Consider the following 16,836-nt stretch of genomic DNA (forward strand, 5'->3'; position numbering starts at 1 on the left):
TGGGGGGTTTTCATGTGTGCTTTATTTTAAGTTTTTGAGTTTCTGCAGAAATGAGGCTGCATTTTAATGTTGTATTTTAATCTTGTTTTTTAAGTTGTATTTCAATCAATTGTTTTATATCTGGTGTTAGCTACCCTGAGCCCGGTCTTGGCTGGGGATGGTGGGGTATAAATAAAATTTATTATTATTATTATTAAACAACTATAAAGTTGTTAACGGTTGGCAGGATTCAGGTAAGGAGTCCCACTAGCAGATGCCTGAATAAGGAGTTCCACTCGCCCAACAGGGCTTCCCACCTCTTCCCACTGCATCTCCCCCAAACAGTTGGGAGAACCCCCAAAAAGTACATTGAGGGGGGCAGATAGTTTTATCTAACAAGCTGAGCTCCCTGAACTATTATATTTTTTCAGTGTGGTGAGCTTCTTTGAAGACTCCAAAGCAGACTACGAAATGCCCCATAAGAATCTACTTAGTTTTCTCACTGAAACAGTGGGACTTGAACTTAATATTGGCTGGTGGGAATAAAATAGGAATACATTGGTGGGATTCTTTTTTCAAATATAACTTTTACACATTGGAATTAAGTATTAATATGTTTATCTAATTTAATCAATCTTACTGGGTTTCTAGAAAACCTTTTAAAGTGATAACTCAGAAGTCATTTTAAAGATGATTTAACAGTACTGTACACAATTCCATACTATATATAGTTAACATATAACATGTGAACCATAAACTAATTTTTTTCACCCTCCTTATCTTCAGGAAATATTTTCCACATCTATTTAATACAAATGGTTTTGCCATATGTTCCAGGCTAAAACACACCTTCAGTTCACATGGGACATTGGCCAGGCCCATGAGACCTCATTGTTACTCTGCATCAACTAAGAAGGTGTATCAACCTAGGAAGGTGTCTAATATATGGATGGCTTGTGTGGGATGTCAACAGCAGAAAAGCTGTATTTGATTTCTTATATTTCTCATTGAGAAATCCTAGGATTCCCTAATTCACAAACTGAAAAATACTGGTTACAGATAGGTAGCCGTGTTGGTCTGCCATAGTCAAAACAAAAAAATCCTTCCAGTAGCACCTTAAAGACCAACTAAGTTAGTTCTTGGTATGAGCTTTCGTGTGCATGCACACTTCTTCAGATACACAGTTTTTTTTGTTTTGAAAAATACTGGTGTGTGCAAAGCTGAACATTTTTTCATAGATTGTTCCATATGAGGGACAACTTTCAAAATTAAAATAACTTCTGCAAAAGCTGCCTGTCTCTACTGACTGTAGTCACCATGATGTGAAAGGAAGGTCAGGGCTGATTATCTCAAATTGTGTCCAGGAATAGGTCATCTATTGAGGAAAGATTGGACTCACTGAGCCATGAACGTTTGCAAACTTTGACTGATTCTTACAGTGCAGACATTTTCTTGAACACTTTCCAAGTGCACAGTGTATTGTTCCATAAAGTTTCCCAGACTAAACAAATAGTGCTTCAGTCTCATAACATCATGACCACTACTTTACTGGCATGGTGTCACACATTTAGGTTTAGGGAAATTGTGAAAAAATAGTTGTTCTTCCAAACCTTTAGAAAGAATTAGGTTATTCTTTTGTTGGCTGATGTTGGTTTTGTGAGGATTTCTGCATTCTGTATTTGTGACAGTTTTAATAAGGTCTTTGGTGTGTAAGTGCTTTCTGTGTATTACTTTTGGGTAACGGTAAGGGTGATTTTATAGACTTAGAATTGTGATGCTGATCAGCATGGAAATCTTTAAAGTAACTGTTTTTACTCTGATTTCTCTTTCCTCTTACTCTCTAGTTGATGATTTTTGGGATTTTTTTGTGCCTGGATGCTTTTCTCTATGTGTTCACACTCCTCCCATTGAGAGTTTTTCTGGCAATGTTCAGGTTCATCACATTACCTTGTTATGGCTTGCGGTAAGTTCCTTTATTTCTCTTACTTTGTTGATCTAAATATACTTTAATTGGCCTATTTAACTTTGTCAGTCTTAAGGCTTGAGCTGGTTTGAAATTGCAAACAGTTTCATGCTGAAAAGCAAACAAAAAGTAATCCGAACACTTGACATTCATTTTTGAGCCTCACCCAGTTGTGGTTTTGAATAGCAGTTAGCTCAAAAATTCTACGTGCTCTCCCAGAATTTGGTGTTAAGGGCATGCCAGGAACCTTATTTTCTAGGTTTTGTTTTACTAAGTTATAATGATTTTCCTAAAAGGACCAAAACACAAAAGAACTCTTAGCTGCACAGCACAACTCTCTCCCTCCCTCTCTCTCCTCATGCTCACTGCACACCCTCCAAATCTGTTCTGTGGGTTCTTCCAACCCTCTGAAGCAGATCTGCGGAGGGCACAGGGGCACATGAAGATCAGAGAGAAGGGGAAGTTTCAGTGCACCAACAGAAATCCTTGTGCTAATTGAACTACTTTGTTGAATACTGCCCATGTCTTTTTTTTAGCTACCGAATTTGTAGCTTGCAGGTGGATAGCAACAACAACTATTTATTTATACCCCGCCCATCTGGCTGGGTTTCCCCAGCCACTCCGGGCAGCTTCCAACAAAATATTAAAATGCAATAGCCCGTCAAGCATTAAAAGCTTCTCTAAACAGGGCTGCCTACAGATGTCTTCTAAAAGTCTAGTAGTTGTTGTTCTCTTTGACATCTGGTGGGAGGGTGTTCCACAGGGCGGGCGCCACTACTGAGAAGGCCCTCTGCCTGGTTCCCTGTAACTTGGCTTCTCACAGTGAGGGAACCGCCAGAAGGCTCTCGGTGCTGGACCTCAGTGGACCTCAGGATGTTACTCTGGTATATACTCTTTATTTAAATGTAAGTGTTAAAGCTTATGAATTTTACCCCATTATTTAAATTCCTGCAGGGTAATTTTTGTCAAAAACCATTCAGGAGAATGCTACAGGATAGCCCTTTTAGTTCCAAGGATCATTTAGCATCTCTGATAATGTAGAATAATAGGATTATAAAATAAACCCATTCAAATACCTCTAAATACTAGTAGCAATATTTATTTAGCATTAGGCTAAATCATAATGCAGAGTGATGTGAGTGAGTTGTTATAAGCCTCAGGCTCATATACTCACACCTCCTCTGACAAGGTAAGTAGTAATAGTTTCTGCTTAACAACAGCTTGTCAACTCATCCAGACATGATCAAATGGTAGTTAATTTTAACTATAGTTTCTTTGAAACAAGCCAGCTTGAAAACATTGAGAGATGTGCTGGCCATCTTATTAACTGTCCTGTCTGTAGAAAGAACATACCATATATTGCCCACTTAATAAATTAATCGTCTTACTGATAAACATTCACATTTTTCATGATACAATTGGGAATGTACCATGTATCCCATGCCCGGTGTGCTTGTACTCACTTGTTAGTTAGTTAGTTTTATTGTTGCTGTTGTTGTTAAGACCAGTTATAGGGGACTGGAAAAAAACCTGTTACTGAAGTCAGAAGCTAAGACTTCAGCATATCCAACTTCTTTGAAAGGCTTGAGTACAATCCAGAAACATCAAAATTGGTATCAGTTCCCCATTGACTTCATTGAGTTTGTCAGTGCAAAGAATCAGGTTATGTGCTCCTTTTTTTAGAATGAAATGTCCCTTTTGAACTGTGCTGCAAATACATTTTTGATTCTGTATAATTTGCAACTTGTTTAATAAATCCTATAATTGGGTCATTTTATTCAGCACTTAATTCTACAGTGCACTATAAATTTTGTCTTCCATGGTTAAAAAAATGGCTGTTTTCAAGTTTCTTGATTATTGCATGTTTTTAACAGTGAAAATACTTCTGTAGAAAAATATATGTAGGCCTGTTAACAAATGACATTCTGCGGAATAAAGTACTGAAATAATTAGATTTAAGATCATATTCCAGTATTATGTGGGCATTGGTTTGTTTGAGCTGTTTTAAAGGACTTCCTATAGACACAACATCATATTCCATTCTATGTAAAAACAAAAAGTGCTCCTCCCTTCATTCTGGTTGTTTTTTTTTCAAGATCTCAGCAGAAAGACTAAATATCCTATATCTCCAGCCTTTGTTTACACTCCATTTATTCTAGTCTCTTAGAAATTATTTAAACGGGATTCCATTCCCCCATTCTTTATTGCTCTGAAAGTATAGCAGTCATTTTCTTTTGTGAGGTTAATCCTCATCCACGTTCTCATGATTCATGTAAAGTGCAAATATTGCATACAGCTGTGTTTCTGCATCCAGACTCTTGGACTAGACGAAAACAGAATAAGGCGATTTCTTCATAGCTAAGATTATTTCCTGTTCTTTTGTACTTGTGCATCTTAGGGGGGCGGGTTCTTTCAAAGACTGCCAGATTAATTTTGGATTGTTTGAGCAAGATGTTTAGCTAACAGGGTTAATTACTTTTTTTAAAAAAAGAAAATATTTATATTAAGATTTGTACTTCTGTAGTCATGCAATGAAGACTTACTGGTATCTTCTGGTGCCTGAGAATCCGGAGTATTTCCAGGTGAACAGTTTCAGAATGTCAGTCGCGCTGCCTCAGTACACCCAACTTCTGCAAGCCAAATGAGGCTATGTTACTCATTTCTGGTCCAGATAGCAGATCCGGGTCTAGCAAAGCCTGGGGCCCGAGGTAGCACTTGGAACATTGCCCAAAAGAACAGCAGTCATGCAGGAAAAGCCAAGTTAGGTGTTATTCCATCACTCCCACAGCTGATGTAGGGCTGCAGCATTAAATCAAGCTTGGGGTAGCCTTCTTCCTAGAAGGGGACCTTTTAAGCAAAGCTTTGTTCATAACTTAAATATTTATGTTGTGCCCTATGTGATGGGCTCAGCACAGATTACGGCAGTTTTGTCAAAGGTAAATTTATCGCTGTCCAGGGCACATTCTGCTAAATACAGCAATAACTTTTGCCACAAATTGAGCCTTTGTTGGTAACCAGAAAATAGTGGATTTCCACCGCCATATCTTTTATTTCTTTTGGAGAAATACATACTTTCTCCTCCATTAAGATTACGCTCCCTGTTGTTTCAAACTTATCACATTTTAAGTAATTTGTGACTACATGTTCTGCCACGTTTACAGCGTGATCCCAAAGGCATAAATTCATGTAACTCATTTTGTGGATCAATTTGTGTTCACTAACAAATAAATATATGCACTGTTGTATTCCCCTTATATGAGACCATAGGGCTTTCAGTCTTTTGGTAGATAATATGTACACCATCGACGGATTTAATTCCACGAAATAGTAATACCAGCTTTTTAGAAATACAGGCTTTCTTCTCTGTTTCTTTTTTCTTTTGTCTCATATTGGAAGTTTGACAATAGCAGATTTGATCTAATTCCTTTTTGCTGAGTTAAATTTTTGATTATCCCAAAATTCTTAATTAGGCAGATATGATTCATTCCATTCATCTCAAAGAGAATAACACTCTTTTCCTGCTTCAATCTGTATGTGCTACATGAGGGAAAATAAAGTTTTCAACCACTTTCCCTCTTTTCCATGATGGTCAACGTACCTAGTGTAGCAACATTACAACCTTCTTTCTCTCTCTTTCTCTTTTATTTCTTGTAAATCAGACTGAAGGGAAGAGCACTTTCACTTCCTTTATAGGATGGAATATGATGTCACATGGGACTCCTTCATGGTGAGTATATATCCTGATTTTTCTTCTAAAATATCAGCTAAAATGATTTCTCCCCATAACTTGTAAACTTGTATGGCATGTTGTTAAAAAGCCAACATCACATTATTAACATCACACTTCTGTTCATAAATTTTGCTGGGTTGTATTCAACTATTTCCTGACCAAAGTAGACCCAGGGATGAGACAAATTAGAGAAAACCAAATGCTACCTACCTGTTGCAGTATCATTTATTTTGAAAATTATTTAGGAAGGTAATGAAATGAATTGTTAAGTTGGAGTACATTTTCACGTTAAATCTAAAATGAGATTGTCTGGTCAATTTTAAGAGATGCCATGCAATTTTGCCTATTTCTCTGAATATCTTAATAGTCGAATTTCCATGAATAGGAGCTGTCAAATGAATTGTTATCCTAGGCTTGTAAATGGCCACTAGTCAAGTTAACTGTGGCAAGTGAAAGATCAACTCCAGAGACCAGTCAGGAAAATTTTAGATTCTTTTTTTTCTTTCACATGAGCCACAAACAATTGCAGGAAGGAGGACTAATAGCATTTTTGTGTGTGAGTATGCGGGTGGCGCTGTGGGTAAAACCTCAGCGCCTAGGACTTGCCGATCGCATGGTCGGCAGTTCGAATCCCCGCTGCGGGGTGCGCTCCCGTCGTTCGGTCCCAGCACCTGCCAACCTAGCAGTTCGAAAGCAACCACGGGTGCAAGTAGATAAATAGGGACCGCTTACTAGCGGGAAGGTAAATGGCGTTCTGTGTGCTGCGCTGGCTCGCCAGATGCAGCTTGTCACGCTGGCCACGTGACCCGGAAGTGTCTCCGGACAGCGCTGGCCCCCGGCCTCTTAAGTGAGATGGGCGCACAACCCTAGAGTCTGGCAAGACTGGCCCGTACGGGCAGGGGTACCTTTACCTTTACCTAGTAAACTTTGTGAATGCTATGGGTTTGTTTCAAAATATTCCGTATTAGCTACTTATGAAAGATAAATATCACTGTGCAAGTGGAACTCTATTCACTTAATAGGGCTTTTTTACCGTCTTTTCCCCACAACAGTCCCCTTTGTCCATGAAAAGCCACTCATGAGGGTTTTGCCCCCCTGAGACCAGTACTGGACACGACAAAGGGGGCTGCTATATAAGGAGGAAGCCCTCAGTAATTGAAGGACCATCTTGCCTGCAATTCCCACAAGAGCACCTCTGTATTCAACAAATAGTTCAGATGGAAGCTATATCTAAAGCAGTTTTAATTTAAAAAATGATGTGCAGGGCATATCAAATGCTGTTCATACTGTAGTCCTTGCTTTACTGCATAATAAAGTCTTAGCTTGGCTTAATAACTGTTAACAACCAGGATAATAAGGTGCGATCAGGATTATCTAGGTGTTTAAACAGGAATTAGGGATGCTGGTGGCGCTGTGGGTTAAACCACAGAGCCTAGGACTTGCTGATCAGAAGGTCGGTGGTTCGAATCCCCGCGACAGGGTGAGCTCCCGTTGCTCGGTCCCTGCTCCTGCCAACCTAGCAGTTCGAAAGCACGTCAAAGTGCAAGTAGATAAATAAGTACCGCTCCGGCGGGAAGGTAAACGGCGTTTCCGTGCGCTGCTCTGGTTCGCCATGCTGGCTTAGTCATGCTGGCCACATGACCCGAAAGCTGTACGCCGGCTTCCTCGGCCAATAAAGCGAGATGAGCGCCGCAACCCCAGAGTCGGTCACGACTGGACCTAATGGTCAGGGGTCCCTTTACTTTTAAACAGGAATTAAGGCAGAGTTCCCTGGTTTGGAGAAAGGAGGGAAGTCTGGCTTAATCTAAAGCAGGGATCAAATGCCAAAACTGGTATGAAAAGAAGGGTTTGTGGGTTGGAGCATTCATTTCTGGATTCGTAAACCATGGTTTATGAAAGAAAGCTTATCTTCAACAGTGCCGAGTACCCTGCCCAGATGTGACTTTTACTTTCTCCCCCTCTCATACTCTCTCATGTACACAAACAAAAAGTCAGTAATGTGCATGCTAAGATACAGGGATGAATGAAAACAATAGATACTAAAATATCTCATGAAAAGTACCTCACCCATTCAATTTTAAGATAAATTTCTTTAGGGAAAGTGTTTTGAAATCTTATTAATCGTCGTGCCATTTCTGATTTCGCCTTGTTTGTTTTGAGACAGCTCTCACCGAGGCCTAAGGATGAGGTTGGTGTTGATTTTTTTTTGTCTTCTTAGCATGCTGTTGTGCTATCTGTGCGCATGTAATTTTTGCTGTTGATCAAGCTACAAGCAAACACATTACGGAAGTTTAGCTTCTTTTAAATAATGCTTCTTACACAAAATGCATGCTTTGAAGTAGCTTGGCTCTCTTAAGTGCATCTGAGTGATGCCTGTGTTTCCAAATGGGTCTCATTCACATACTACATTTTTTAGAGTGCTCTTAAAAACTTAGGTTATAACTGAAAACAGTGGCCTGGATTCCACTAAGCCAGCACAAGGGTTCCTGCTGGTGCAGTGGCGCTTCTCTCCTTCCCTCTTGCGCTTCCCCAAATGTGCTCCTGGAGAGTCAGGACAACCCTGAGAAGAGATGAGGGGAAGGAGGGTTTTTTTTTTTTAAAGCATAAATGAAGGAACAATTGGAAGAGTGTAACGTGAAATCCCACCCAATTTGTGAATCGTCTGGGTAAGGGGAAGCCAATGTGGTGCCCTACAAATATTATTGGACTACAACTCCCATTGGGACGCGGGTGGCGCTGTGGGTTAAACCACAGAGCCTAGGACTTGCCGATCAGAAGGTCGGCGGTTCGAATCCCCGCGACGGGGTGAGCTCCTGTTTCTCGGTCCCTGCTCCTGCCAACCTAGCAGTTTGAAAGCACGTCAAAGTGCAAGTAGATGAATAGGTACCACTCTGGCAGGAAGGTAAACGGGGTTTCCGTGCGCTGCTCTGGTTCGCCAGAAGCGGCTTAGTCATGCTGGCCACATGACCCGGAAGCTGTACACCGGCTCCCTCGGCCAGTAAAGTGAGATGAGCGTCGCAACCCCAGAGTTGGTCACGACTGGACCTAATGGTCAGGGGTCCCTTTAACTTTACAACTCCCGTTGCCACATGGCAGCATGTTGCTTGATCAGGGATGATGGGAATTGTAGTCTAGTAACATCTGAAGGCCTACTCCTGATCCAGCTATTATACTTTGAGCACTGCCAAGTGAGGCAGCCTTTGTGTGTACAGTATTTACTGACACATACAAGCATAGCAGGAAATACCTCTGTTGACCCTAGGTACGTTCAGCGGAAGGCATGTTTCAGAAGTAGTTTTAGGATGTGCAGTGTTGCAGAATTTTGAGAGCAACTCTTCATAGGATAATTGTTTGACATAGGAGAATTCAGTGGTTCAAAAAGGGTATGGCAGGAGAGGATGGCAAGTGTGGCAGGAAGATTCAAGGACAATCAAATAAACATTTAAACATTTCTGTGTAGTATGGATAAACAACAGAAGCAGTATCCACTCCTCTCTTCAAGAGCATTGGCTGTTCTACGACTTATTCTTTGTGAACAATGATTTTCTTCTGACAAATATGAAAGTTCAGAAAAGAAAAGGGCTTCTTTGTGTTCATGAGGGAGATGAGCGTTTGTCATAAATTAGACATAATATAAATGAGATTACTCGGCAAAAACAAGCTCACACCTCTTATTGAGTTTGCATACATATTTAAGAGGCTCATTTATATTTTGGAAATGATTTCTGTTCTTATGTAGCTGCATAAGAACATAATCAATAACAAATTTCAAAGTGGCGCAATCAAATTTTTATTCTGAAAGTTTGGCCCTGAGAAAAGTTTGAGAACCACTGGGCTTATCCCGTGACGTATGACCCTGAAGCTTTTTCCGTACAGTGGTACCTTGGGTTTGCAACCGCTTTGGATTACAACCATTTTGGATTACAACCACGTCAAACCCGGAAGTGCGTGTCCCTTTTTTTGGATTACAACCCATTGGGGGGGGGGGGAGGCCCCATTGGCAAAAGTGCGCCTTGGGTTACAATCTGTTTTGGTTTACAGCCAGACCGCCGGAACAGATTATGGTTGTAAACCAAGGTACTACTGTACAGGCATAAGGGATGCTCGTGTTAATCTTGTTTTTGGTCATCATTGCCTATGTAGGTGTTTTTCTTCACCAGCAGATGGAGTCAGTACTTTGATTATGTGAAACAGGTTCAGAATTTACAGTGCATAATAAAGGTAGCTCTTAACTGCGATCTGTCTGGAATGCTATCTTTACTCTTTGGCAAATTCTGATATACATTACAAAGCTTCTTTGAAATGTACCAATCTGACAAACATCAGACAGTTTTTTAAAGTGGTGTGCTCAGGTAGAAAAGACCTTGCAGATTTTATGGAAATGGCTCACGTTTGTCTAGGGACAATTTGAGCTGAATATCCATTGGTCACTCTCCTTTGCGTGCGCTAGTTGCTCTTAATCGGTAACCAAGTAGGTGGGACTTTTGTTAATTTTTGGAGATTTGTGGTAGAGGTTGGAGCCCACCTAAATGTGATAGTAGCAACTTTGTGTGTGTGAACACAATCTACCCTAATCACAGAGAAGAATGGAGGGCTTAAAAAGAAAAATACATCAGGAAGGGTGTGGCAGACTTCTTCAGAAGCCTGCCCACCAATTAACCTCTCCAGAATCTTCTCTGCAAGTACAGTGGTGCCCCGCAAGACGAACGCCTCGCAAGACGGAAAACCCGCTAGACGAAAGGGTTTTCCGTTTTGTAGGCGCTTCGCAAAACGAATTTCCCTATGGGCTTCCTTCGCAAGACGAAAGCCCATAGGGAAATCTCCGGGACAGCGGGGAAGCACAGCGCGTCTTCCCCACTGTCCTCGGACCTCCTCCCGCCGCCAGGCTTCGCTCCCCCCTGCCTGCCTGTCTTTGCTCCCCCCTGCCTGCCTGTCCCGGAGGGCTTTTGATTTTCAATGCATTCCTATGGGAAACCGTGCTTCGCAAGACGAAAAACTCGGAAGAAGAAAAAACTTGCGGAACGAATTAATTTCGTCTTGCGAGGCACCACTGTAATTTTGCCTTAGCTGCGTTAACTTCCAATATTGGAGCTCAGCTGAGAATAAGTGCACTTGGGGAGAGTAATTGTGGCAAAATAAGATGGAGAAAGAGAAAGAATTTTGCTCCCATTTTGGTTGAAGGAAGGAAGGGTTTAGTACAGTTAAAATCAGACTAACCACTCGCCCTTGTCTAGGTGATTGGGGCTATACTATGTTGTGTCTAGTTTAACTCTTAGAAGAGCTTGACTTTGTGTTATGCTTGTAACCTGAAAACGCTCAGGAGAAAATAGGAAGCCAGGGTGAACCTGGAAGCACTGGTATAGTTACCCACTGTCATTCAGAACACTAACAAAAACTTCTAAATTGTCAAGAAAAGGTCCTGAAGCTTGAAAACATTTTCTGTAATTTATTTGAGTTTGGACTGAAACAAGAGTTATTCTATACGAGGATCTGAGATTATAGCAATTCTTGTGTGCTACAGGCTAATCTTACTTTGGATTAATTTTGAGCATTTAGAGAAAAAATAATTAATCACATGTTTATGCCTCTGAATATTTTGTAAAATTACTATTTCAGTAAATCTTGGCTTTACAAAACATTTTTTTACCCATATGTAACCAGAGTCAGATTTCAGTGTTTAATTATTCTTCATCAAAATGTATTCACACATCTTCTGAGTTAATGCTGACAGTATAATATACTTTTGATAGATTGTGTAGCTGCCCTGTTATCAGTATGGTCCGTTTTCTTCTATAGTTCAGGCAATTTAAAGCACATGATGGCCACATTCAGACAATTGTACCTCAAGTTCAATAAAGCTAGATATGAATTATCATTTTGCCTGTGCATATATCCCCCTTTCTACACCGTTTGCAGCATGCCTGATTGCAATGTAAGATGCTCTCAAGTAATGAAGCAATCATATGTTGTTTGGCTGTTAAACCAAATGAACTTCATTTCCCATTTCAACCAAACCTTGTTCCACCTTCAAAGCAATCTTGGATCTTGACTCATGGTTTTGTAGTTGGTTTAAAATTCTGGCTTGTTACTTAATCAGTAACCACAGTCCCTCTGTTGAAGCCACATGGTTTTCCTCAAGAGTTCAACTTTTACAGTTTCCCAAAAGAAATGGAGGAAGAAGTTTTAAAAATTAGGAAACCACAAACCAACTCACATTAATTTAATTTGGTTTAATCTGTAGAAGACAAACAGCAAAATGTGCAGATTTTTAAAAAATCTCTGCATTACTTCATGCTCTCCTTAATAAAACAATTAATTTCCAAAGCTTTTTGCCTATAAATGTCCCTACATTTCTTTGAGCGTTCCAAACACAAAGCCATAAAAATGCCACAAACAAATTTCTGTTAAGTGTCTGTTTGCTGATTGCATGTCCATCTCATGAAATAAACCTACATTTTTGTTTTAAAATCCAGAATAAATTACTGTTAGGAACAGACAGGAGTCTCAATGAGCAGAGCAGGCAGGTGGGGAGAAGGATCCAGGGGGATTGGGCAGTGGTGTGTGGGATTCTGTGCCACCTGTAAAGTAGTCTAATCTAAAGTAATCTAAGGTTAGATTAAAGGTTGCAAGGTGGGGCTGTCACTGAAGACAGTTCGGATAGTTCATCCGGTACAGAATTTAGTGGCCAGGTTGCTCATGGGGGTAAGACTGTCTGGGCAGATTACACCAAGTCTGGTCTAGCTTCACTGGTTTGCCAATTAGTTAATTTAATTAATAGTAATAGTAATAGACTATTCTGGGTTACTTCTTGGAATGATGATTTTTTTGAACTCAAAAAGGAAGTATTCTGCTTTCAGCAAAACAGGCTGCTTGCTCTCCTCTTGCAAATTACCGTATTTTTCTCTCTATAAGACCATAAGACGCACCTAGTTTTTGGAGGAGGAAAACAAGAAAAAAAATATTCTGAATCTCAGAAGCCAGAACAGCAAGAGGGATCGCTGCGCAGTGAAAGCAGCAATCCCTCTTGCTGTTCTGGCTTCTGGGATAGCTGCACAGCCTGCATTCACTCCATAAGACGCACACACACTTCCCCTTACTTTTTAGGAGGGAAAAAGTGAGTCTTATAGAGCAAAAAATACGGTACTTTGAGTATCGTTTTTAAGTCCTGAGTGACCCTCACCAAGGAGTTAGGTATGAATCATTAGTTTTAGATTGACTGGGGGCAAAACCAGCAGCAATTTAAGCATTTGTTGTTAAAATAGAAAACCTACCATTCAGTGCAAATGCTTTGCGTTTAATAGCTCTGGTGCTTTTTTATGTACTTTTGAAAAACATATTTAATATGTGGCTATTGTTTACAATTTGTTACTATTTGTTTTGTGTACTTTCTATATTTCAGTGATAGACGCTTGCTGCAGCCCGCTCAGGTGTGTGATATTTTCAAAGGAGTTATATTGCTAATCTGCTACTTCATGATGGACTATGTTGACTATTCCATGATGTACCACCTGATCAGAGGACAGTCTGTCATTAAACTCTACATCATCTATAATATGCTTGAGGTAAGCAAATGGCCATTAGAACTGTCAAAACATGATTCCTTCCTGAATATTCCAGATGGAACAATTTCAAAGTTGGTAAAAGAATTATGGTAATTCTGTAATATATTTCCTGCCCTGTTATGGGACAAAGATCCATTTTTCTTCAACAATGATAAGCAATAAGTCGTATTGTGGATGCCATAGTTTCTTTAGTATTTGTAAGCTGCTAAATTTGTAACGGGTTTTAAAAGAGCAACTCTCACAGAAGTATGGTGTATATTTAGCACAGTAATAGATATAGTCCCAACCAATTTTAGGAGTTTTATAAAAAATGGTAGGTATCTCAATAATTACTTCACATGTGTCTCAGAAGCTGGACATGTTTGAAGATACTTAGACTTTGTTTTCTATGAATAGTAGACCTACATGTGAAAAAGCAAGCTGCTTTTCAAAGTCCCTTGAAAACAACTAATTTGCCATTAATAGCACCATCCAAGAGTTCTTGAAGGGAGGAAGGGATAAAAATAAAATAATTAAAGCAAGCAGAAGAATAGTATAGCAATTGAGGAGGCAACTACATGTGCATAAGTGGGGTTTTTAAAAATCCTTTTCAGCTCTGCTATTATTTATCTTTGAAATATTTGAAATATTTCAAAATATTTCAGAAGCTTCACCAAATACAGTTTTATCCCAGAACAATCCCCTTTCATGTGAATGGAAATACTCCTGTTTGTGCAAAGCAGACCCTTAGATCCAGGACTTTGGGTTTGATCCTGAGATCTGTCTGGAGAAAAAGGTTGGCAAAGTGTGACTTTCCTGCCCCATTCCCCCCCCCCCAGCAGCTATGGACTGTAGTCTCTGTGGAATGGTGTGGGCTAAGGGACCAGGAAGATTTTAGAAAATGAGGCGGATGCAGAGCAGCCCAAGCCGCTACCAGCCCAAGCGGAGGCAGGACCCCAGCTCCTACCTGATCTTCGCTGTGATAGCTTCACTCTGCTGTGGTGCTTCCACTTCTGGGACACAGTACCCTCCCAATCATGTACATGGCCCCTCCAAAAAACCAACACACACACACCCCATTTATTTATTTTTTAAAAACCCCAAACCCGGATGTCAGGGAACTGCCATCGGAAGGACAGGAGGTGCAGAGGCTCAATGAGGTTGAAAGAGGTGTTGCAGCTGAAGAGGGAACCAGTAGGGGGCGAGCAGTAACTCCAAGGGAAAGTGAGTCGGAGGGATGGCTCAGAGACGGTTCCAGCGAAAACAGGGGAGAGGTCTCAGGACCTCCTATAGGGACACCCACTCCTCGCCGGAAACTGTCACGCAGGGAGGCCAGGAGACGTGTTTCCGTTAAGGAGCTTTTATGTTGGAAGCGTTTCCGAAAACAACCACTTTCGGATTCTGCCAGCGATTGACGCAGCCATGCAGGAGGGGCTCCGTCACAGGCAGAGGTTTGAAAACCTGGTCAAACTCTGAGGGATCTGGATTTTACACACAAGCAGCTTATCATCCCATCACAGCAATCCGAAAGTCTTCGAAAGCCAGCTTGTGCAGGCAAAGGCATCATGAGTGAACCAGCCGGAACCGGAGGAGCAGGAGCAGCTGGAGGAGGTCCAAGCCTGGAAGAAAGGTACAGGGCGTTGGAGCTCCAGCTTGCCATGCAAACGGCGAGGCTTGAGGAGAGGAGGGCTCAGGATGCAGAAAAGGGAAAGGAGAAAACCACCTCGCTCGCCAGAAAGGTACCGGGGTTGGTGCAGAAATTTGGGGGGGACCCCAGAAGTTATCATGCCTTTAGAACTGAAATGCAGTACGCTCTCAACCTGCAGTATGATGACTTCCCTGACGAGGAGTCGCGAGTGGCTTTTGTTATTGGCCATCTCGAATCGGGGGCGAAGGACTGGGTTAGACCCTTGATGGCAGTGAATAATGAGATCCTAAAGGACACAAGGAAGTTTTTTCGTGCCATGGATCTGATGTTTTCCAGCGACATTGAGCAGGGAGTGGTACGAAGACAGTTAATGGCTTGCAAACAGGGGAGCCGATCTGTTCGAGAGTACTGGACTGAATTTACTATGTTGATTCATAAATTGGGGTGGGACCTATCGGCGGAACCCATTCAAATGCTTTTCGAAGAGGGGCTTTCTTCGGCCGTGAAAGATGAACTGTCCCGGGGGCCCAGGGCGGAGTCTATGGATCAGCTGACCAAATCCGCGCTGGCCATAGGAGCGCGCCAGGAAGCGAGGGCTTTGGAAAGGCGGGAAGGGAAAGGAGAACGTTGGAGGGAGCTTCGCATTCCGGACATTCCAGAGCCACCTTTCCCGCCGGCAGAGCCGATGGAAGTTGGAACAGCGCGGGCGCGCGCAGTTTCAAATCCCAGTGATGGGCGGAAGAAGGAGGGAAAGAGCGCCAAGAAATGTTATCTCTGCCAACAGCCAGGGCACTTTGCCAGAGTCTGCCCACAGAGAAAGGAGTGGCAAGGGATGGCAGGGGCTGTTGGGGGAAAAGAGGAGGAGAGCAAGGAGCAAGTAAAAGCCAACGCCTGGCTGCCACCGTCGGGGCACAGCAGCCAGGCCAAAGAGCAGTGAAAGTGCCCACGCCAGAACCACCCAGACCCGCTTTAGTGATAGAGGTGTCTCTAGAGTTGCCAAACGGGCACCCGCTACAGATCAAGGCGCTTTTGGATTCAGGCAGCTCCTGTAATTTTATGAGTAAGGAGTTTGCAGCTGAGCATCAGATACAGACTATCCCTTTAAGTAACCCCTTGCAGGTGACCACGATTGATGGCAGAGAACTGCTGGGAGGAGAAGTTAGCCAACAGACTGTCCCGATGATAATGAGGGTGGCAAGGCACACTGAACAGATAGCGTTTAATGTGGCCACCTTGGGAGGAGCTCCCATCATTTTGGGGATGAGCTGGCTGGCACTACACGATCCACTAGTGGGTTGGCATCAGAGGGTGGTCTCCTTTGGGTCAGCGCATTGCCTAGAACACTGCAAGCAGGGGAAGGTTCCGGGAGGAGCCAGAGTCGCCCTAGCCGGAATGGAAGTAATGGATAAAGGGAAGGTGCCCCCGCAATACGCAGATCTCAGCGACGTGTTCAGCGAGAAGGAAGCTGACCAACTACCCCCGCATAGACCCTTTGACTGTCAAATCAATTTACTCCCTGGGGCACAGCTTCCTGTAGGCAAGTTGTACGCCATGTCAGACAGAGAAATGCAGGAGCTAAGGGAGTTCATTGACAAGAACCTGAAGAGAGGTTTCATCAGAGAGTCCAGAGCGGTGGGAGGTAGCCCAGTGTTTTTTGTGGATAAAAAAAACACGGATAAGCCGAGACTGGTGTGTGACTTCAGGGGGTTAAACGCAGTGTCAGAACCTTTGGCCTTTCCAATGCCCAGGATTGATGACATTTTGACCAGGGTACGGAAGGGAAAGATTTTTACAAAGCTGGACCTAAGGGGGGCGTACAATCTGATACGTATAAGGAAAGGGGATGAATGGAAAACCACCATGTTCACCCCTTTAGGGGCATTTGAATATTTAGTTATGCCATTTGGATTACAAGCAGGGTCGGCGTGCTTCCAAGCTTTTATGAACCACGTACTGGGGCCTTTGCTGTACAAGA

At 42.1% G+C, this 16,836-nt stretch overlaps 1 protein-coding gene across 2 annotated transcripts in view; it reads left to right on the top strand.

The window, feature by feature from the left end:
• TAPT1 (transmembrane anterior posterior transformation 1) overlaps positions 1 to 16,836 on the top strand; it is a 60,881-nt gene that overhangs the window by 19,145 nt on the left and 24,900 nt on the right. Inside the window, exons 3-5 of one of the 2 annotated variants that reach the window (XM_028743290.2) lie at positions 1,824 to 1,942; positions 7,837 to 7,860; positions 13,072 to 13,234. In XM_028743290.2, coding sequence (XP_028599123.2) covers positions 1,824 to 1,942; positions 7,837 to 7,860; positions 13,072 to 13,234 — 306 coding nt within the window. The remainder of the gene's footprint in view (positions 1 to 1,823; positions 1,943 to 7,836; positions 7,861 to 13,071; positions 13,235 to 16,836) is intronic. The other variant, XM_028743291.2, reaches the window with a different exon arrangement.

Source organism: Podarcis muralis, chromosome 9 (genome assembly GCF_964188315.1).
Source record: "Podarcis muralis chromosome 9, rPodMur119.hap1.1, whole genome shotgun sequence".
NCBI classification, from domain to species: Eukaryota; Metazoa; Chordata; class Lepidosauria; order Squamata; family Lacertidae; genus Podarcis; species Podarcis muralis.